Raw genomic sequence first — 22,995 nt, forward strand, 5'->3', positions numbered from 1 at the left:
TTAAATATCTAAAAACACGCGCTATACGGTGGGCCAATCGTCATAAAAAATGAAACCAAAGTGCTGTAACGAACAAGGATTTAGCGGACGGTTCTGGCGGAAATAATGGTGGCGCCAAAGTAAATTATTTGTCACCAGAAAGACCAGTAAAACCCGATTGCGTATATAATTTAATAAAGAAATCGGTGTTGTCCGCAGGACGATTTCGGTCGCGAATCGCGTGCAGTCATCGTGAAAAATATCTATCCGCAAATCTCAGATCGAGGAAGAAGTAAAAAGAAGATTGCGCGATAAAAAGCAAGCGCGAAAAAGTTGCGGAGGAAACCAGCGAGCGGACAGCCAACCGCACGAGAGGGGAAGAAGTAAGAAAGATTCGCCGCAGAAATCGAATATCGTTGTTATCGCCATTCTCGAGCAGCGTTGGCTTGAAGGAGACGCGAGCGATGTGGCTGCATCGAGCTACGTACACGAGAAGCCTCCATCATGCAAGTGTTCTCACAAGTCTAATAAAAAAAGGGGGGGTAAATGTATTTTAATTGTTTTAACACAATTTTCTGAGTCAGAGACCAGCTCTCGAATCAATCCTTGACGGAGAAGACGCGGATTTATGTTTCCAGGAAATAGCACTTATATAGAGGAGGCGATACGGTATCCGTAAAGCCGTCGCTGCCAGGTGTCGGCTTTTTTTGCGGACTCGCGAGAGAAACCGGTAGGCGTCGGTTTTTTGCCGCTAAGCGGGATTATCGAAATAACGCGAAATCGATTCTCGCACGCTCGCACGGGATACGAGCGCATGTGATTGCAAGTACAAGAACGGCGAAGGGACGAGAGCAAATGTCTGCACGCGAATGGCCGTTTTAATTTTACTGTGCGAGCGTTTCTCTGTGCGATCTCGCGCGATCGCGTTTTCACGAGAAATTATCATCAGCGTCCTCATCAAAATTGTTATTATATACTATTAAAATACAGAAAAATTCTTACGAAATAATATATCTTTTTCCAAACTACAAACTCAAATATTTTTATATTTTATGCGTTGGAATAGATGATGGCATATATGCATACCTATGTCATTATTAACCAATTTATGTAGTTTATTGGACGTTAATATAAATCATAAAATCGATTTGCTTCAAATTAAATTAAAAAAAAAAAAAAGATATTCCAGATTCTATTAAGTGTATATAGTATATATAAGAGAAGATAAATAAAATAATGAACTTAGTGATATTATCTACAGTAATTAATTAATAATAAAAATTAATTAATAATAAATTTGTTGTTTGCTTTAGTATTTAATTAATCATAAAAACTAGATAATTATTGTAAAAAAAATAATTTCTGTTAATAAAATATCATGAACTAAAAATTTCGAAATTGTTTTAGAGCATATCTAATCACGTCGGAGCAAGTTAATTGCGTCGTAATTGCAAAATAAAATTGGAAGGGTTCGTAACATTGAAATCGACAAGAAAATACTGTGAAAAATCCTCGATTACGCTTCGCATAACGCACGCTAAGAACTATCAAGGATAAGCGCAAAATATACGTAGAAATTACCCGATTATTCGGTACTTTCCGCGGTAATAATGATTATCCCTGGCGCAATTTCCTGCCAGCGTCTCCGTCAGTCGTGATAATAAAACAACCACGATAAATCGGAGTAGTTGGCAACGATGACGAGGGCCGGACGTGATAGTTGTGTCATAAACCGCCCAAATTGCGTTCATCAAATTTCGGACTACAACTCATGCTAATCAATTACGCACAATTTTCAATTTTGACTTACAATTTCTAGGCGATGTCCAAACATGTAGGTAGAAATATCGAGCTTTATGACCAAAGGATTATTGAGACTTACCTAGAACAGAAAAAAATACATACATTAGTAGGCAGAATAAAAATTATTTACTTAAAATCAACATTATTTAAATTTAACAATAACAGAATTCTAGAACAATTCTTCTTCACAGGAGTAAGTGTGATTTTAATATTGCAATGAATTTCCAGAATATCGAAATGTACATATGCCGGTCTTCGCTATAATCTTGTTTAATAAATGTTGTTGTATGAGTCGTTGCTATTATTGAGACTAATAACAATTAGATCGTAAGAGCGCAAATTCGTGTTCGATTAGGCGGGTCGTTTAATTGTCTAGAAGGGATCAAGAAGATAACGCCAATGTGCCGCAAAGAAACTAAAACATTACCTTACTTGGGTACATCGGAGAAAATCACTAAGAATCAGAACATCCTTTGTATTATACAAATCCTCGGTGCATTTTTCTCATAAATTTTAATTAGTCCTTTGTGCGCCTCACTTAAATGCAACTTTAGCTTTTGTTTAACCTTGTATTTAATGTGAATTAAATTTTGACAATAATAATTCTAATATATCTTAGGCCTGAACTTGATGTACCGCATATATATATATATAGCATAGATATATATATCTCTCTTTTTCTCTCTCACCTGACCCATCAAGTGTTGCATTATAGTTTCGAGTAAAGCTTCGCCTCGTTATAGCGCTGCACACCGCTGTCTCGTCTATCAATTGCGGAGCCAGCATCCTAAAGTGAGATCTGTTATGCTGACCGAATACCCTTCAGCCATGGTTGCCGGCTTGAAGATTAAACTCTATTTCTCAGAACAATATGGATATCACAAATAATTGTGAAAGAAATTGTAAACTATAGAGAATTATGTCTACTAATAATAAATTTGTTCTACTATGTAACTACATGTATGATCAATATAATAATTAATTTCTTTTGACACTACGTTTTCTAGGACCCGTAAAAATATTTCAAGTTGCGAAAGAAAAAGTTCATCATAAAATAGAAATAACCTTTTCCTCTATCTTTCAAATCCTCTTACTTTAGCATTTACATATCTATTAAGATTCTTTCTACTAAGAACGATAAACTGTTACAATGCGAGAAAATGAAAACAGATTGATATCAAAACGAAGTCCAATCCCGAATCCATTCGGAAGGAAATCTTCCCTGTTCTTCCGTAAAAAAATGACACGTTAAAAGGAGGCACTTATGCGTGCATGCGACGAGTCTCATGCATTATTAACGTTCCACCGGACGCATTAGCGAATCGTACAGAAACGTGTTCGATTTTAAGACCATCGTCTTCGGTCTTAAAAGTTCCACGAAATCCTCCTTGAAGCAACGTCCTTTTTTGGTGGCAACTGACTCCTTATTTACGCGAAAGAGTCGCATTTAAACGACCGCAGGGCAACGTTCCCGATCGCGCCAGGATCTTCTTTGTCCCGATGCGTTGCTCACGAAGAGAGAAAAGAGCAAAGATGTACCGAGACTGAGGTGCACTTTTAGCCTCACACGCGAATATAAATATTCGTACACAGGTGAAATAAGCTTATAGTTATACATATGTTCAATAATAAACGCGATTAGTCATCTTTTTATTTATAGAATTGAAATAATTTTTTCGTAATAAAAATACCAGTGATCTTTAAACACTTAAAAAAAAAAGATAAAACTTTCTGTAGAATTTAATTGTATTTTTCAATGAGTACGAGAGTAAAAAATATAGATAAATAAATTTAATAAACCTCTATTTTATTTATTTACAAAATATTAAAAGTTATATAAACTGTATAATTAAATATAATTATAAATCTTGTATCACGCAATTTGGATTTATATAGATAGAATAGAAATCATTTCAAATTTCCAAGCTTCTCGATTTGTCGAATGCGTTTTGTGAATTACTAAACATGAAATAAATTACTGTCACATATACGGTGGCACACATTTGCGATCAAAATGCGCGACGAAAGAATGAGAGAAACCATTGCGTTGTACCGGTATTTGCATTTTAAATACATCTCTCTGGAGAGCTCGAGACGACAAATGGACCGCTCGACGATCCACCGAGTCTTCCTGATTTCTTCACTTTGGCCACCACAGTTGCGTTGGCTTCCTCACCGGCAACGATTAACCTCCTCTCGCTGATTCTCGACGCGGGATTTAACGACCGGTGGTTTTTAGCATCATCGCGGGTGGTGGCTTTTTAATGCAACGTTAAAAGGCTCGAAAGGATTTGTTAAATACCTTTTCAACACCGAGACCGAAAGTGTTCGGAGAGTGGTATGGAAGAATGCAACGAGTATAGTTTTATCTTAAGTTTCGAGATAGCACATTTTGAATTGTGTAAAAAATTTTTCAGTTTTAAGACCATGCATTAAAATCAATATTGTTATATCATTAACTCTTTTATATTTAAATATTTATTTAATTTATCTATTATTAATTAATTTTATTTATTAAATTACTAATTAGTTAATTAATTTAATAAAATTATTTGTCTTTAGTAAAATTGATCTATTCGTGTTTTTATTGCATCTGAAGTGAAATTATGTCTACACTTTTTCTTATCCGATATATATGTATCACATATAATGTATAATATATCTTATTTTTTACACTCATATAAATGTGATGAGTTTGTGCATATCAAAGTCAAGCGGAAGATGCTTACACGTTTCTGGATATTTGTTGAAAGTTGGAATAGATTTGCATAACCGTACCGCAAACCACAAAATACCAACTGACCCAACTGTAATGTTAATTTTCTCGCGCTGAACTAAACAATAACGGTATTTTTGCTTATAAGCTATTCCAGATTGTGTCGTAACAAAACCATACAATACGATTACTAAAACTGAGAGAAACTCGGAACTTATGACGGAATCAATATTAAAAATGGAAAAAGATCGCTTCCTCTGCTCATAATACTAAACATACGTACAGAGTAGGTACTGAAGGATGTTTCATTACAAGCGGATGTATTGTCACGAGCGACATTTAGCGTACACTGACCTGAAACGCGAGCCGTTCCCGAAGGTTCATCGTACCTATTTGCGATTACTAACTTCATTGTCCGTTTAGATTGATCGTGAATCTGATCCTCTTTCGATTAGATACATCAAACGTATACACACGCACACGTAGATATCTGGTATAACATATGTTCATACTATATAATTCATTTTGCGAATAAAACTGATCTATTACATATAGTACATATAATATGAATTTTTTCTGTATTTTATATTAATATAACATTTTAGTGGTATTAAAATTTTGTTAGAAATATTATTGAAAAAAATATTTTACAAGACTTTATTAAAACTTTGTTGCGTATATTATCAAAAAAGATCTTAAAAGCTTTATTAAGATTTTTGTTTATCTTAGTGCTATTCACCAAATTGCATTAGACAAATAATATAAAGAATTAAGTGTCGCAAGAAACATGTAAAATAGTTGCATATTTTTTTGTGACCATTCAAGATAGAAATCGTTGAGAGATTTATACGGATTGATCTTGAAAGATTCGAATCGCCATTGTGTGAATTGCTGTTAATGTGATCGCGTGCGTGTACTTAATCAGAATCCATTAAGCACGATCGAATTCTGTCGATCTAACTTGTAGCACAAAAATACCGTCGGAATAGATAACGAAAACGGATGCCGAGGGAATAGTAAGTTGAGCAACGTATGGAGGTTAACGAGGGCTCTTAATCGGCAGAAACGATGATCATTAAGTCGCGCACTTTCGAAACGACATTGCATATACATATACATATATATATATATATATATATATATATATATATATATATATATATAGTAGTCACTATACTACTTAGAAAAATATGTAAAGTTAGAAATGGTAATGTGTGTTAAAATAATCTTATTCGCTTTTATATTTAATATATAACACAGAAGGGCCTTTGAACTTCAAAGTCAATCAAAGAAATTTACAAAATCTAATAAGTAAATGTATACATAAGATAAATGCGATATTAGATTAAGATTAAGATTTAATTATATAACATGAAAAATAAATATGTCAAAACATAAATAACTAACGAGATCTTTTTTTAATTAACTAAAATTGCACGTCGTATCAATATAAATCCAATTTAGAGCTATTTAATCAAAGAGATTCAATATTTTACAACTCCACTTACAATTAGTTTCAACGTTTTATCAGACCAAGTCATTTCAATTTCCGCGGTCGTTGCTGATTAATACACATGACATTAAATACGCACGAGTACTTTGGCGCGTAAGTTATGCTCGTATTAAATATCTAATATCAAAAGTAAATTATAAAACAGTGCAATTAACAGAACGTCGGTGCGAGATCGGGTGGAAACAACGTGATAGAGAGGAATGATTTATGCGAAGAAACGCGAAGGGAGTCTCTCTCTCTCTCTCTCTTTCTCTCTCAATACTGGCGAACTCGGCAGTAAATGCACCTTTATCGGTATACAAGTCGAAGAAAAAGGAGCTATCAATATGCCGATAACAGCGATGCGTCACCTTATTGAGGGTCGACTTTTCATTACGAGCGGTTCGCTAATAACAGATTAACGCCGCGTGTCGGTGTGTTAATCCGCCACATGTTCATGTTATACACCTCGCTGCGTAAAAGCGAACCTTAACATTATTGCGCGGATTATTATGACCGTGCGTGTGGTTATTAATAAAATATTAGCGAAACGCGTTTACGTACTTTGCGATGCGCGAGCCATGATGTTAAATTGGAAAAATCGCTTTAAAACATCTGATCTTCTGGCACGCGAGCCGTGAGTCGTGATGCCACGCTTTTACTATTCTCTCTTTATATTCCTGCGTTATTCTTTGTATACTGTTGCCACAAGATGTAACACGTGCGCATAAAACGTGACGAGAGCCTAAACAGACGCAATAAAATTCGGACTTTTGCAGTCGTACTGGCTGAGATTACGACCCTTTCTGTCTCTCCGTTCGACAATTAAGAAAGGCATTAATCACTTTAATTACTTGCCGACCAGGCCACGAGCGCACATATGTACGGCTTAGCAGTAATGAATAATAAATACTACGATACCATCGATCATTCGACATATGTAGCAACGGGCTCAGAGCTCGTCTCCAATTGTAATTTGCTCGCCCATTAATCGCCCACTGGCATTAATAAAACTCAACGAAATTGCCGATCAAAAATTAAGATCTCGCGCATTATACACTACTGAGCACATCACCAAATATGGCGATAAGGTAATGTTTTTAAAAAATCTCTATTTGTAAGCATTTTATTACGCAAGTATAAACAACTTTTTTTAATTAAAGAGGAGTTCATGAAAACAATTTTCATTAACCAAGAATATAATGATGTTTCATTGTAAGATAACTTTGTTAAGAGATTTCGAGACAATCGCAATTACAATCGAACTTGATCCGCTTCTGAGGATCTATTGAACGAAACGGAACACTGGATAAAACAGACGAAAAACGACAGCAGGTATAAACCCTAGTTTCTCCTCCATTTCAGTTGCAATTAGTTTTATTGTCGTTTTACGGTAATGAAATGAGTAATGAAACACGATTTGCGCCAAAGGTCTTCTCGCAATAGGCGAATTGAAAGCTCGGAGTTTGCGAGATGAAGCAAGGAGATTTACGTGATTCCTTACACCCTATATCCTTATTCCTCAGCTCTTCGTCCATTGTCTTATACGCTTATTCTCGTTACGAGAATCGTGTCGATACGCTTTCGATAGGTTCCCAAACGAATTGAATGTCTCAAGGTAAAAAGTAAAGAACGATTGTCGAAGAATCGAAACAATCGAGAAAAAAGAGTAACCGTAAAAAAAATCTCGCAATTAATATAAAAGAGTCTTTACTTATAAATCCTCATCATTCGTGAATTTTAACGAAGCTAAATTAAGAAAATATATAAATATGTAAATATATAAAACTTAAAATAAAGAAATTAGTTCATGACACAGTGTCAAACAATTAAAGTTGAAATATTACATAAGTAGAAATCGAGGTAGAAATATTCAAATTGTGGAATTATTGATATAATTCGTGAAGTGAATATCAAACATGATATTATAGTTCTTTATAGAAAGATATGAAGCAAATCCCACATATTTTCAATAGAATAATAGACTCGATCAGTGGAATGAAACTTCCGGTACTTTCATTACACATATTTTTCTCGTCATCAAAATTATTTAATATGCATCGAATAGCGCTAAAATTATACGCTTATTATATCTTAAATTAATTTAAATATATAAAATACTTTCGTAATTAATTGCAGCATAATACGTTGATATATACAAAACTTGGCGAAACATAGTGGCATTTGTTCAATGAAATAATTCCGAAGCTTATCCTTTAATCAGCGAAATACGAAAGCGTCAATTTGCACACGTCTTTAATGGAAAACGGTATAAGAAGGCGGAGCGGGAGATATTTAAAAAAAGAGAGGGAGAAGAGGACTTCGGCTGCGGTAATTAACTTCCGCCAATAAAGTGGCGGTTCATTTCGGGATCCAAATTAATTTCTTTGCTGCGATAACGACAGTATCTCCGCCCAAGTTCTTCCTGATCGATCGGATCGATTCTTATCGATGCGGGATAGTATTAATAAGAAACGATCGAAAGATTGTTTCAACTAAAATTGATCTCAGCAAACTCTTGGCAATTTATGCGAAAATGGGGAATCGTCATGACTTGCAATGTACATGCTAATCTCAAATTGCATCCATTATTTGTTCGTTACCTTTAAGGTATTAATTTTTGTATACATACCTACACTGTCGCTTTAACATTTAAGGTGACATTAGTAAAACGTTATCAAAGTTATTCTTTCGTTACATTGAGATTTCTTAAAGATTAAACAAGTGATGTTATTTCATGATTATAGCTTTACAAATTTTCCTCAATACTTATTTTGCAACTTACATTTTCTTTATATCTATTTTCTTCAATGTATTATTTTATCATTAATATACATTATAATGGTATAATGGATTTCCTATATTCGCAGTTTGTATCTTATCGATTATTTCAGTATCCGGAGATAAATGCTATTTTCAGATTCAAATATAAATTTTCTGCAACTCTATCGAACACCGTGGCCGAGAATCGAAGCAAATAAGCTGATCAAATAGAAGATGTAGAAGAACGACGAAACCGGTGCCAATACTGTCTTATCTCCATCTCTTCGGTAGCAGAACGAGCTTTCCAATGGATACGTATACACACATACATGTTTATGCCAGCCTGTCTATCTGTCAAGTGCCCTTTTCTACCAGGTTTCACTCGTCATTCCGCTATTATCAGCTGGGATCTAGGATTGTCTCCCGCCTCTTTCGCCGTCACACGCCCGTTCGCCGCACGGGATAACGGTACATCGATATAGCGGCGGATCAGACGGATCGATGCCGTCGATGGTACAGGACCATATATCGTGTGTTCCCCGTGGAAGAAAATTATCGATCCCGGATGGACGTGGGGATCCTGACCGAGGCCGCGATTCCTGCTCGATCCGCCGATCCGTGGAATATCAATGACTCTGACCTCCACGGACGACAGTAAATTGGATGCCGTACCCTCGACTTGTAGTTGAACTGTACATCGTTACAGTGTGACGTATCAGGTAATGTCCGTCTTGTACTTTTTGTAAAAATCAAAACTTTGACGATGTTTAATATTAGTATTTCACGGTGACAAAGGTGTAATTAGAATGAAAGTGTTGGTTCACAAATTATAAAATTTTGAGACATTAATGTAATGAACTATTTTCTTATTTCCTTTTAGGAATTTTAATATTTTGTTTTCGTAGTAGAACATAATACTTTTACTTACAGTGCGTAAGTTCATAGAAAAAGATTTATTTTTCTTATTTTTGTAGAGATTTTCTTGTATCAGAGTAAGAGTTGATGCTTATGGCATTTATCGCGTGAGTATCGCGACTTGGCCGTACAGCGCAAGCGACACAAGACACTGCAAGTGCACAAAGACAGTGAAACACAAAGTGCAGGCTTGGGTATGCAGAATCCTGCTCGTTCTGCGACTTTATAACTTCTTTCTCCTCCGTCTTCCCGGTTTTCTTCTTCTTCCTCTTCGTTGTTTTGCGATGCACGCCACGGAGTGCCACGATGGGCGTAGAACTTGGCGACAGTTTGAGATAAATAACGCCGCGGGACAGGACAATGTGTCCGGTGTCGTTGTACCTTCGCTTTCGTATCCTGCGAATCCGGCTTGAGCGCGTTGCCTGCGGTATATGCGTTAAACTTTGCGCGCCGTGACCGCACAACAGGCGAGAAACTGGTGTTACATCATCCCCAGTCGCATCAACGATAGTATACGGAAATTGGAAGGACGACTGAGAAAAAATACAGTTCTCGATGAACTTTTTTCAACTTCAAAAATTGAATTCTTGATCAGCTAAAGTGTTTTCACAGAATACTTGGAGGCAATTGTAGTCGCCATATAAACATAAAGTTGCAAAACAAAACAATAATGCTCCCCGCTGAGCCCTCGCCTCGCCTCTCTCTCGCGGTTCATTCAAAGTCATCTCAGGTTGAAGCTTCTCCCCCTCGCCGAAGACATCGTGTCGAAAGCACTCCCGATTCGTTCTGGATTCGTTGGCAGCCCCGGTTTACGATCGCGACTCTCCTCCACGAAGGCGGGAAGAGAGGTCGCGCCGGCGCGACCTAAGCTGAAAGCGGGCGCAAAGGAAACCATCCTCCATGGGGAATGGTACCATCGGCGGCGGGGCTTAGGGACTGCATTTAAAGCCGCATTTGTATGCGACCCCGTGCACTTTCTTGCACATGCACGCACGCACGCACGCACGTATGCACGCATGTCGATCCCGTTGTACCCTTAAATTGGCTATTTCCACGACAGGAGGGAACGAGGAGGGGACGAACGCGAGCGAAAGAGCCGGCACCAGTCACCGGCGAAGGGAATTCGTCCCATAGAAATCAGGCTGCCCTTTGTCAGCGTCAGAACGGACGTAATTCCATTGGCCGCGGTTCGTCGACTCGCGAAGGCCAATTTCCTCGTCACAATGATGCGTCGGTTTCGAATGGAGCCGGCGAAAAGCGCGCTTCGTCGAAAAGTTGAGATTCCAACACGCGCGCGAATGCTCGCGAGATGTATTCAAACAGGTGTTCATCGCTAACACAATAGCGAACTCGGAACAAGGATCAGCTTTATGAATTTAAATGAGGTTGCTTGAAAAATTCATATACGAGACATAAAATATCATATGTCAAGTGGAACGAAGAATACGTTGGATGCATGGCAACAAAAAATAATTACGTATGAGATAATTCAATTCTAAAAAATTTAAATTCTCAGCCACAAGCATTTATATTAATAAAAATATTATTAAAAATATAAATGAAATGTTACTTGTGGAAGAATAATTTTATTCACGTCCCTTAAACGCTATAATTCGTCTCACTTATAAGGCCAGTATTCATTTCGAACTTTTTCCACCGTCGAACAACTCCTGCCGGTAGTGCACTGTTGAACGGAAAAAAACGCAGGAAGAAGTAACGAGCGGAGGAACATGCAGAAGAGACACGTTATCCAGAAGGCGCGGTGTGTCCGTCTCGTTCATGGCGACCATATATCACGAGTGCTCCGAGGCAAAACACAAGACATCGTTGGACCACGTGCACGTACGCAGGCCTCGCGGGTACGCACTCACACATACACGTGTGTACGGTCCTATGACGTCGCCGAGGTTCCTGATGACGATTTCAAGAGTGACTGATGCCCGGACGAAGAAGACGCGCTACAGGGATGGAGGATGGTGTCTTGCTGAGAGACAATCCGGCTTGTTAGCAACGAAACGGCTCTAGTGGCTCGAGATGCTCTTACTTCGCGATCTTTCCCCCTTCTCGTTACTTCGGAGCTTTTGTTCGCTACGTTTCGTTGTTACTTTAGTTATTTTAATAAAATTTGAGTCTTATGCTCGACAAATCATATAAAATGTGAAACTGTATAAGTTTAGTAAAATCGATGGAAAATTCAATAGAAAAATAAATTGTTCACAGCATCCTATCTGTTATTACGATAACTTCTTTAGATAATTTCTTTTTCTCTCTAGTAGTAATATTTTTTATACAGATAACTTTTTAAATCGAAATCAAAAAGTGGTATCATTAATTACGGTAATCAAACTCGTAATAATCGCGGTTGATTCAGAGAAAAAATTTTTTTTTCACTCTCAAACTTGAAAATTCTATCTTCAAGACCCATCTTTTTTTCATCTGTTTTACCGGATAAGGGACCAATTATCTGGACCACTTTAGATACCGCCTTTCTAGAACTTCTCCTTCTAATTTTGACGAAACTGGACAAAGAGGAATGAGAGATAGAGGTAGATAAAGAGAAGTCGAAGAAGGCAGGCCGGCGGTGAGGGGATGAGAAGCTGAAGAAAGGACTTGTGAGCGCAGATCAAGCGGATAAAGTCCGCCGGAAGACTTAACGGGCGTGTTGGGTAAGTACAGATAGAATCTTGGCGGGCCTTCTCGACACTTTTACGTATATACTGCACCGTATTTATGTAACTGTTCCCGCAAATACGTCAACAATCCCGTATTGCCCGAAGTCACGGAAGCTTTTGTTGTCTTCTACTGAAAGTACAATTCGTCAAGTATGTAAAAAATAACAAAATGCTAAATAAATAAATGAATAAAGTAACGACTGATCTTCTTGTTATTTATAAGTAACGAAATTACATATTCATTAATGATATAAGTTCTTAATTGTTATATTAATATAAATTATATTGGGGGTGTATATAGGACCGTGCAGGCAAAGTCTTGTATGTTCAGAATCAGCGTAGCTAACATCAGGCATAAATCAGACACATTATTCGGCAGGGCAACGTCCTAAGATCACGGCTGGCATTGTTCCTCAAGCTGCGCGATAAAAATGGCATCGACGTCTTTCGACGGTGGAATGATGAAGCGGCCGAAGATCCGAACACGCGCGCGGAGCGACGCGGAAGAAAAAGAAAATGGTGATGTCCGTGCAAAAGAGCATTCAAAAGGGCCTGGACAATAAATGCGCGCGTCTCCTTCACCCCGGGAGGGTGCCGTCACTCCTGACAGTTGGCGCATCCACCTCTGCTTCGACAACTAACTTGCTGTCTTTCTTGCTGACCGGAAAGAAACAAAAGCATACCCGCGAGGCGGACTATGCCCACTTAATTAGTCCGACTAAACTTCGCCAAAAGAAGTCTCGCTCACGACGAGCGAGTCTCAAACGGACAATCGCGCGAGATTCTCGAACGCGAGAGTCAATATGTCAATTGAAGAGGTTTCTTTCAAATGGAGATAATGCTAGTATTGTTCACGAAACACACAGATCTCGCCGGTGTATCGTATGAAAACCGCAAATATAATAAGCATTTCGCAGCTACGATATAATTTAATAAACTGACTATAATAAGATTGTGAATAAAATAACATTAAAAAACCGTAAAATGAATATATTTAAATAATGTAAGTCAATAATGTCGATTTCTCCAACAAATCAATCTATTTATCTCCATTGTAAATAGAGTTCTTTGTTGATGATGTCTATTTGCAAAAGTTCTAGATTCTTGGAAAACAGAAGGAGCGCGGTTGAATCTTGTAGCGAGAGAAAAAGAGACGAGAAGAGAATACGACGTAGAATAAGGGCTGGAAGATAACAGAACGTAGCCATTGTCCCTTCCGCGACAATGCAAGGCTGCTGGATCGTACCGAGAGCAATCTACATCTTCAGTAATGTATCATACGAATCCCCGCGCGTGTCCAACGACAGAACTCCTACTTCTTCGAGGTACGCAGCGTAAACGTGTGTGCGTGTGTACATGTGTATCCGTGTACGCTGGCTGTATCAAGCTGCGAATATTGAGATATCTCTCTCGTTGGTCCAAGGGTAACAAATCTTCCGCGATGCGATGCGCCGTCGTAAAAGGAATGGCACGAGAACGAGAGACAGAGTCGAAAGGAAAAAGAAAAACTCGCAGATTGCGCGTGACAGTAAAATATGTCTCGATTACAATTCGGCTCTGCGGAGCTTTTTACACCTTTTTCAATGGTATCTGTTGACGATCGATTGTCTCTAGATCGCCGATATTACAGAGTGAGATCTGAGAAACGCGAATAAAGATACAGTTGTTTTAATTTCGCTTCGACAAAAGTCATAGCGAAAAATGGAAACTGAACGCCTTTAAGCGAATATCTTTGGAGATCCCGAGAGGAACGTACTGCCCGAGGAAGAAGTCTACCACTCGTCTCGCGAATTCCTGTTTCGTGTGAACACCTGGAAGTGTACGAGCGTGTGATGGCGTGGCGGATAACATTGTTTCGCGTTGTGTTGGAGTGTTTGCGCGGCGATTTGTAATGCCTTCCTGCGCGACGCCGGCTTTATGTCATCTTCATTCGCACAACAAACTAGGTAGTCGGTTGGGTAGCTAGAACATCGCGAAGAGAATAAGTCTGATTGGGAGTTACGACAAAAATGTACGTCACAAAATCATTTTAAAATTTTAATAACTTATATATGACAAGAATTTACTTGGAATTATTGCGAGAGTTTTAAGTTTAATTGAACACAACGCTATTTTTTTTTGCGATATAAATGCCGTTCTCAAGTTTTAACTATTTCGGTGATAATCGCTCCACGAATGTTATAATACGTTAATTCGTTTTCATATCCTTTGCAATGTTTTATACTAAATTTTGAGAAATTATTCGTGTCGTTTTATTATGATCGATAAGACTTAGTAAACTTATGTCGAGGTCTGAAGCAGAAAGTACGGACTTATTTAAGGTCACTCGAATCTTTCTCGTTGAAACATCAAACAACCAGTTGCAAGTCAGAGAACTCACGCCGTCATTGCATACTGATAGTCGACACAAACGGTCGTGTGTGCAATTTAACGATTGTCAGTTGAAAGGACCGACTCATTACATTCCTGTGTTGTTTAATAGCAAGTTGATGTAATCCGCAGCATATCGCTCGCCGCGCTACCGATTTATTAATCCGCATTTTTCAGGACTGCAGCCTACGAAGTGCGCATCGCGTGAACATTCATCAACCAAGAAGAAAGCCGGTACTATCAGATCGCCCGGTAGAAAACGCAATAGCGTCGTAATTGCTCTCGTACGTCAATGACACACTGGAAGATCTCATGCCACTCCTCCTCTTCATTATATACGCGGATGATCATAAACTTCGTGCGAGCATAATACGGCGGACACCTCCCGTGATATCCGCAATATGATGTGTCTGTATATGTCTAGCGAGGTCTTCCGAATCGCAATACAATAAGATCATGAGTAGTAGATAATGAAAATAATTAATTTAAAAACGTAATATTTAAATTTAAATAAAGCACAAACAAGTTAAGTGTTGGTTTAAAACGATCAATGAGAATATTTGATAAATGAGAATAAAAGAAAAATAAATTAAGAATGATATATCGACTATCACTATAAATATTTTTATTAAAGTAGAAATTTAATTGAGATTTCATTCCTAAGAGTTAGATGTAACTTGAGCCATTTAAGAGTGCAAATGTGACTTTTTTGTTCTAAAGAATATCACGAATGCTCAGTGATCCATCAAGCGTTTAACTCAATTCAGAAAAATAACGACATTTCGCGATGGTCGTGATCCAGATCTAATTTCTCTTCCCGACGGAGGAGAAAAGCTTCTCTCATTACGCGCCGCGCAACGCGAAACAGAGATGAGATGCGGTGGAGCTGCGCCAACGACAATTACAAAGGCCAGATATAATACGTGCAAAACACCGATGCTGCGGGTCCGTCGTGCAAAATTCTGAATGCCCAAGTATCCTCTTTCCTCGAACCTCTTAGCGCTACTTAGCGGATCCTTTTACGGGACAGCGGGCCTCCCGACAAGAAAGGGAGGCACGACGTACGGCTCGACGAAGGGTCGAAGCAAGGAGAGACGAAAAAGATGAGAAAGAGCACGAGGAGGCGCAGGACGAGGAGGAACGAAAAAGAAGAAGCGGGGGAGGGAAGGCGGAGGTGGAGTACCAAAATGGCGGAGTAAGCCGAGGGACAAGATAAGCCTTTGTGCCCGCACGGGGGCCCACGGGGGCCTGGGGCAACGGATCCCGTCGTCTCGGTCTCATATTTCGCGAATCCTGCTATCATATTTTACTGCTCGCCCCCTTCCTCGTTCATCCCACCCGTCTACCTTGCCGAGGTCTATTCGAGGACCCGAAAGAGTTCCTAATTTTTTGTTATCTCACTTTTTCAGGTCCCCGATTTCCTCCGTTCTTTTCAGAGCGCCTCTTCGACGTTGAAGAATTTCATTCGTCTGTCCGTTCTCTAATATAATAATTCTCGAGTATAAATAAGTAGTGCAATTCGTTTCTCTTTTGCTACAATTTTCTATAAAAAATAAATACGTGTATTAAATAATTTTCAAAATATTAATATCTATTAATTTAAAAAAGCGTAATTCTAATCATTAAGTTTTGTTGTAAGATTTTATTGTGTGTAATACTAAAAAATCCTAATAAATTAATCCTAATTAATCCTAATAAATCTTAATCAATTAATCCTAATAAAAATCCAGATGTCAAAAATAGATTATGTAAATAATTATATCGCTCAGCATATAAAAAGCTTTATCAAAGAACATTGTGATATGAGACTTGTTTCCTTAATTAGATGATACCTTTTAACAATTCTTTTCACAGATTTATCGCCAGAGTAACGTGTATAATGATGACGGAACAAGGGCGAAGAACTTTCCTTTGCCAAAGATTACGCGAAATGCAAATTAATGTCATCAATTAACGGCGCAAAGGGCCAATGAGAGAGTAAAAAAGAAAAAAGCGATATCGCATTCAAGCGTTCGTAATCAATGGCCGCTGTTTTCGCATCTCGACTTTTCGTTTATCGCGTTTAATGCTCCATTTGTCGCACCGCGGGAGCTCGCCAGTGCGCGAGGCACTCGCGTTGTTACAACCGTTGCTGTGAACCAATTATCATCGACCGGTGGTACCAGAAGTGATATTTGAAAAATTGACCTTGACCTTTTTCACACGAACGATTAAAGTTCTAAGGCGCTAAGAAGAACGGAATCGCTTTGCGAAATAAATTTCGCTAGCAAATTAAACTATACTAATTGTAAAGACATTTTCTAACGCTTCATTGTTTTTACGTATTTCAGATAGGTTTTAAGTACAAAATAACTACGAAGACTTGCTATATTATTAAAAGAATATTAATAACTCCTATTTAACGATCGCTAGAAATCACACGCGAATCTATATATGAACAACGATGTTCCTCTTCGGCCATCATTTAACCCGCAGTTATTTATATCCCTATATACTTATTGTTAATCACCATTATCGATGTTGAAAAAACGAATTCACACTTGTGATTATAAATAAATGCGGACTTGAAACTTCAAATCCTCGATTATCCCAACGAGATATCCTCTGGCGTTCGCGCGATTCCATGATCTCGGTGATGCGCGGTGCATTCGCTGTCGATTATATCGATTATCGGTCGTGCAAATCTCTCGCGGCTTTACGTCCGAACCCTTAAGGGGCACGATCCCTTAACGGACCGAGGGATAGATCGCGTCGTTCCGCCGGCGTCAAACAATTAAGGCTGACTTACGCGCGCCGACGTTAAAAGAGTAAACGAGTTGCCGGTCGCTGCCCTCCCGTCACGGCTCTTGTGTGTATCAGATAATGCAAGCCGCGGCGCACTGTCATCTCGGAAGAATTTACAGACGACATAGTGCGGGCCTCGGGGCCCGGGGTCCGGGGTCCCCTGTGCTACGTGGCGCGGCGGCAACTGGCCGGCTATCGCGCGCGGCGGATCGCGTCTTTTCGCGCGTCTCGCATCTCGCATCTCCCGCAATTTCCCGCGAAAATGCGTCTCAGTATTGACCGCGAAAACGTTGAAACTTCGAAACAGGCTATTAAAGCGTGTTTATAAAATCCGAAACCTTAATTGAAAGTTTATAATCAAAATGATCTAATTCCTTTTCTTGCAGGAAAACTTTTTTCTCGTAAAAAATTTTATGTGAAAAGACGAAAGACGTAATAAGACCAAAGAAGTTTTACTTATACGTTTAAAATTGACAAAAAACTTTTTTTCTCACTACCTATATAAACTCTTTTTACTACTATTAGCGTTAAGTTTCAGCTGTGATTTAAAACTGATTATATTTTTGGCTCTATATCTTGTTTTTGTCGAAACAATGACGCGATCATTACCATAAGGATATATAAACTTTCCAACGGAAAGAACCACTTTTACAAAAACATCTCACGTGAAAACATAAAAAACCCATTTCGAGCGACAAGACCGCGAAAATAAATGATCCGTGTTTGAGGGAAGCCGACACTTCCGAACGTAATTACAACTTTCACGACAGACCTTGTATGAAACCATCAAAAAGCATGCGGAACGATGGAAATATGTGCAATATAGCGACCGATATATATAGAAGTTACTTTGCACGGAATATAAACGACAACAACAATTCGAAAAGAAATTGCCATCGTGAAAGTGACCGAAGTGTGTTTTCGATCGTGACACGTTCATGGTCACGCAAGGAAGTAAAGGGAATTACGCGGTGTCCCTTTTAGGACGTGCGAAGAGATGTATCGCTGTTCTCTCTGAGAGAAAAGTGCGGAACATACGACATCAAAGGGACACGTAATCATCCGCAAGATACCGTGAGATGAATTATAGAGAGCGATGTACTTACCAGGCATGCAGACGCATCGAAAGGTCCCAGGATCGTCCAAGCAGGAACCGTCGTTTTGACACGGATGCGACTCGCACTCGTTCACATTCGTTTCACATCGCGGACCCGTGAATCCTTGCGTACAGTTGCACGCGAAGGATCCGGGCGTGTTCACGCAGATACCGTCGTGCTCGCAAGGAGAGCCTGCAATAAATAAGAAAAGAAAGATGTCGTCATTGAAAATCAGTCAAAATATCTGAAGAGTCGGATTAAAATATACAGATTACTTGGAATTTATTTAATTTATTTTAAGAATACATTATTTTTATAAGAAGTATAATTTTGGTCAAATTATATAAAGTAAAAAAAAAAATAAAGTATCGACAGAAAATTATTTAACGCAACGCAAGAATCTTATGCAGTCATTCAGCACTGAGTAATTTAACGCTTGATACAAAGCAGACCTCTGTGACACATTCCGATCCGTTCTACTCCGATATATGGTGGATAATTGACGCCACGAAATTCCAAAAGGGGAGCTTCGCCGTTGCATCTCTGCGGGGTTCTTTAGTGAAAGTTCATCCGGTTTCGGTATTGAGACACACTTACGGGGTACCATTTCGAGCGAAACTTTTTCCCGTTCTTTTGCGGTGAGACCGAGATAAGGGAAGGCGAGGTACTGGGACGACTTTTCGTGCCGATACTTACTAATGATTTAAACCGTGGCAAAGCAACGCACATGGCTCGCATAATAATTAATAACTGAATACGGTTTTAAGAGTCGACTCGATATAGCGCATTTCTACCGCTGGATCAGCTTACGAGCAAACGTACGCCGCGGATAGTGCTCCTTAATTGGCAAACTCGCCGGCACTTTTTAGATGCCGCCATTAGAGCGGGAGAGAGAAGGGAGAGAGGAGAGAATACTTCTCTCCTATACCCGGCTAACTCGACCATAAGAAGGAGTATGCTGGTAGAGCATTCTTGAAGCCCTGACGACGACAATTCGTTTAAAGGAGATCGCGTTTTGCCCGCGGAACCCCTCTTTTCTCGGAGATACGTATAGCCCTCTCTAATTGCAACGAGATAATTGCTACGGATGCAGTTACCTACTCGGCGTGTCTTTCCAAATGAGAGCTTCATTAGAAATTTTCTCTCTCTATCTTCCTCATTTCTATACGCAATGGAATTTTGCACTTCAACTATATTGAATTAATTTTACTTACTATATTGTATGTTATTCGTACATGAAAAGAACGGTTTAAAATATCTAAAAATTTAGCTATAAAATACAAATTTAAAAATAATTATGTTGGACCATTTAAATAATTATATTGGAGACGATCAGACTGCTAGAAAGTTACTAAAATGTCAAACCTTTTTGTAATTATCATGCTTCAAGCATTCTATGTAATTATTTTGATGATCCAAGATAATTATTTTTAGATCTGTATCTGGCCTAATTTTTATACACTTCAGCAGAATCATTCTTTCCATTATCGTATGATAATTAAAGCTAAGATCTGTACTACTAATAATTATAATTTTTACTATACAAAATTATTGATACTGGATGTCACAGAATTAGTAATAATACATATATTATATTATTATACATACAGTTTATATTAATATGTAATATTAATATTTTAAGAATATAGATATACAGATCAAAATAGATACAAAAACAAATAAATATAAATACTATATATACAGTTAGATATAAATAAATAAAATGCATAGATATTTGTATAATAGATAAATGTATAGAGTTTGCATAGAGTTTGTATTTATTAATCAGCTTTCATTTTGCCAATATCTACTTTAGCATAAGGACAATAAAGCATGCAAATGTTGTTGTTTTTTTTTCCAATAATGTCATTGCAATTCTCGAAGCAACGCACACGATTAGCTGCAAGTGCCGTGACACATACCGGCTTTTCTCATCGGTATAGTTGAGAGTACGCACGAGTTTGTAAAGAGGCGTTTTGCTTCAGTCGCATACCGCACTCGTGTATTTCGCCAACGGTTTTTCCGACCCGGCGGTGTAATTACTGTCGCGTAACGGACAAGGGCGATGAAAGAGAGAACCGAGGGAAATGGCGCGACGGAAAGAAACGTATACGTACGTTTACTCGCGGCAGTAAGAAACGCATTGCTGCACCGTGTTTCGCGATCGGGTGACGTGACGGTAGGAGAGATGACGAATCGCTCTCCAAGAATGCCACGTACTGTATAGTCGCGAGCTACAGAATTAGCGTTAAAAGGCCATCAGCATACATATAGGCACTCGAAAGCAGCGGTGAGATTCACTCGCCGAGTCACCAATATTTGCAAGTATTATTTCACTAAACGCCATTGAAATAACTCAAACTTTTTTTGCGATAAAAGCGTTTTGTATTAATATAACGCTTTGCAAATAATTCCAACTTTGTGTTAGGAATTTTTGTGTACCTAATAGATAAAAATGTCCGATTTTAGAAAATTGTTATGTCGCTTTTCGGCAATTAATGCAGAATTCTTAAAATCCTCAATTACGTTTTGATTTTACGCAACTTTTACATATTTCCCAGATTCTCCAGAGAAACAACGCGGCATAATTGGTCCGGTTGCAGTACGCCGCGAGGTGCAGTTTGCAAGTGGCGTTGCACCGCCACCAGCGGCAAGATTCCCCGCGCTCGGTTGCATCAAGCTCATCCGAAGAGGCTTCTTGCTCTCTTGCCGGGAGCCCAAGCTCCCTTCGCTTAAGGAACTTAATCTACCAGAAAATATGCAATCTAGATAATAACAGAGTCCCGGCTCGGGCGCGAGATCATTATGGTTGTTATTAAACTTAAAATAACAATTTAGCGTTTAATTAGATTCGTTCATGGGGGCCCCGCGCCGCGGGGGCGCCCCTCCGAGGAAACTGCGCTTCTGTGGTGCACGGACAACGCCGCCGACTCGGGGGCCCACTCCAGCCTTCTCGCTCCTCCTTCGACGCGACTTCCGGCAAAATCTCATTATACCTGGCGCGCTGTCGTCGTGCGTCAACCACGTCGTCGAATCGCTGCTCTCGTGATTTGCGCTTTTTGCGCTGTAAACTGTAGCTTCGGTAACGTTGAAACCATTTTAATTTTCGAGGCTTCGTATTTTTTAATAATATACCGCACATAACGTAACTATTAAGTAGTGGATGTGCGTAAGAGATAGATTATATAAGAGAGTCAAAAAAACTTAAAGATTTATATATACATATAGTTATAATTACCGAAAACATGAAAGTTCCCTACAATTATGGATTCTTTACGAAAATTTGATCGAGAATGTCTATTTTACAATTTTGTTTGTAATATAAAAGAGAAAATGTAAAATAAAAAATGTCCGCGAAGACGATTAAGATTGTCATACTTAGTAATCAGCATTTAAAATTTTAATATAGCAATTTATTCTTGTTGAGAAAATGCAAACAGGACTTTCGATACGATGCATGCATATCACCAACAGAGATTGCTTCAGGTAATACCGACCAAATTTCGATGTAACAATGGCTTTTGTTTAGCTAACAGGTATCAACGTACGGTTACAGTTCCTGGGCAGCTTAATGTCGGCACCAAAAGCAAGCACGAGAAAACGAAAATAAAGAACAACCGTGACGGAAGTTTTCGTTACGCATTACCGTATTTACATTTGCACGCAGTCATTATGATACTATTATCGCATCTATATTATATAATAAACAAAAGAGGCAATTGATTCCCAGTCATTCATTGTTCAAAAGTGAAAAGATGTAATATGCAACTTTTAAATAAAAAATATACAATATTAAAAAAAATGCAAGGAATATTATATTCATGTGTTTGCTAAGCCGGATTCTTCCCCGATTCGTTTTCGAGAGGAGTGTAAAAAGTTCTCGTGACATCCTGACCGGTGTCACCTTCGCACGATGAAGGATTTCAAGTTCTCCGGAGCAGACTAGGTGGTGTAATTCAACACCAAACGAGACGGCTGACTGCAGTTATATGTAAAACCTCGTCTGAGATTTTCAGAAATTCGACGTAAATATTTATAAACTGCAGGTAGAAAAGAGGAAGGCAGATGGGGTGATGATGATCACATGAATTGTAAATAAAGAAACATTATACTGGTCAGAATGAAACAAAATATCACGATTCAGCAAAATAAGTAAAGGCATATGACATTATTATATAAATAAAATGGGCATTATTGTATAAATATATAATAAAAATTAATACATTCTATATTAGATGTCTTATAGGTGTAAGACGATAGCATAAATTATCATAAAAGGATTTCTTTGAGCACTAATTAAACTGTCCACAAAACAGGAGGGTGACGTTAGACCCGTCGATTTAATAAACCTGCCGATTAAATAAATCTCCTGTTTGCCAGAGCAAGATTCCGAAAACTGAATAA

General features: G+C 38.5%; 1 protein-coding gene across 2 annotated transcripts in view; it reads right to left on the reverse strand.

The window, feature by feature from the left end:
* Positions 1-22,995, reverse strand: part of LOC112465792 (neurogenic locus Notch protein) — a 240,167-nt gene that overhangs the window by 50,846 nt on the left and 166,326 nt on the right. For both annotated transcript variants that reach the window (XM_025033518.1, XM_025033519.1), the window contains one exon: positions 18,601-18,783. In XM_025033518.1, coding sequence (XP_024889286.1) covers positions 18,601-18,783 — 183 coding nt within the window. The remainder of the gene's footprint in view (positions 1-18,600; positions 18,784-22,995) is intronic.

The sequence above is a fragment of the Temnothorax curvispinosus genome, unplaced genomic scaffold (assembly GCF_003070985.1).
Source record: "Temnothorax curvispinosus isolate PA1 unplaced genomic scaffold, ASM307098v1 QBEX01015524.1, whole genome shotgun sequence".
In the NCBI taxonomy this organism is placed as follows: Eukaryota; Metazoa; Arthropoda; class Insecta; order Hymenoptera; family Formicidae; genus Temnothorax; species Temnothorax curvispinosus.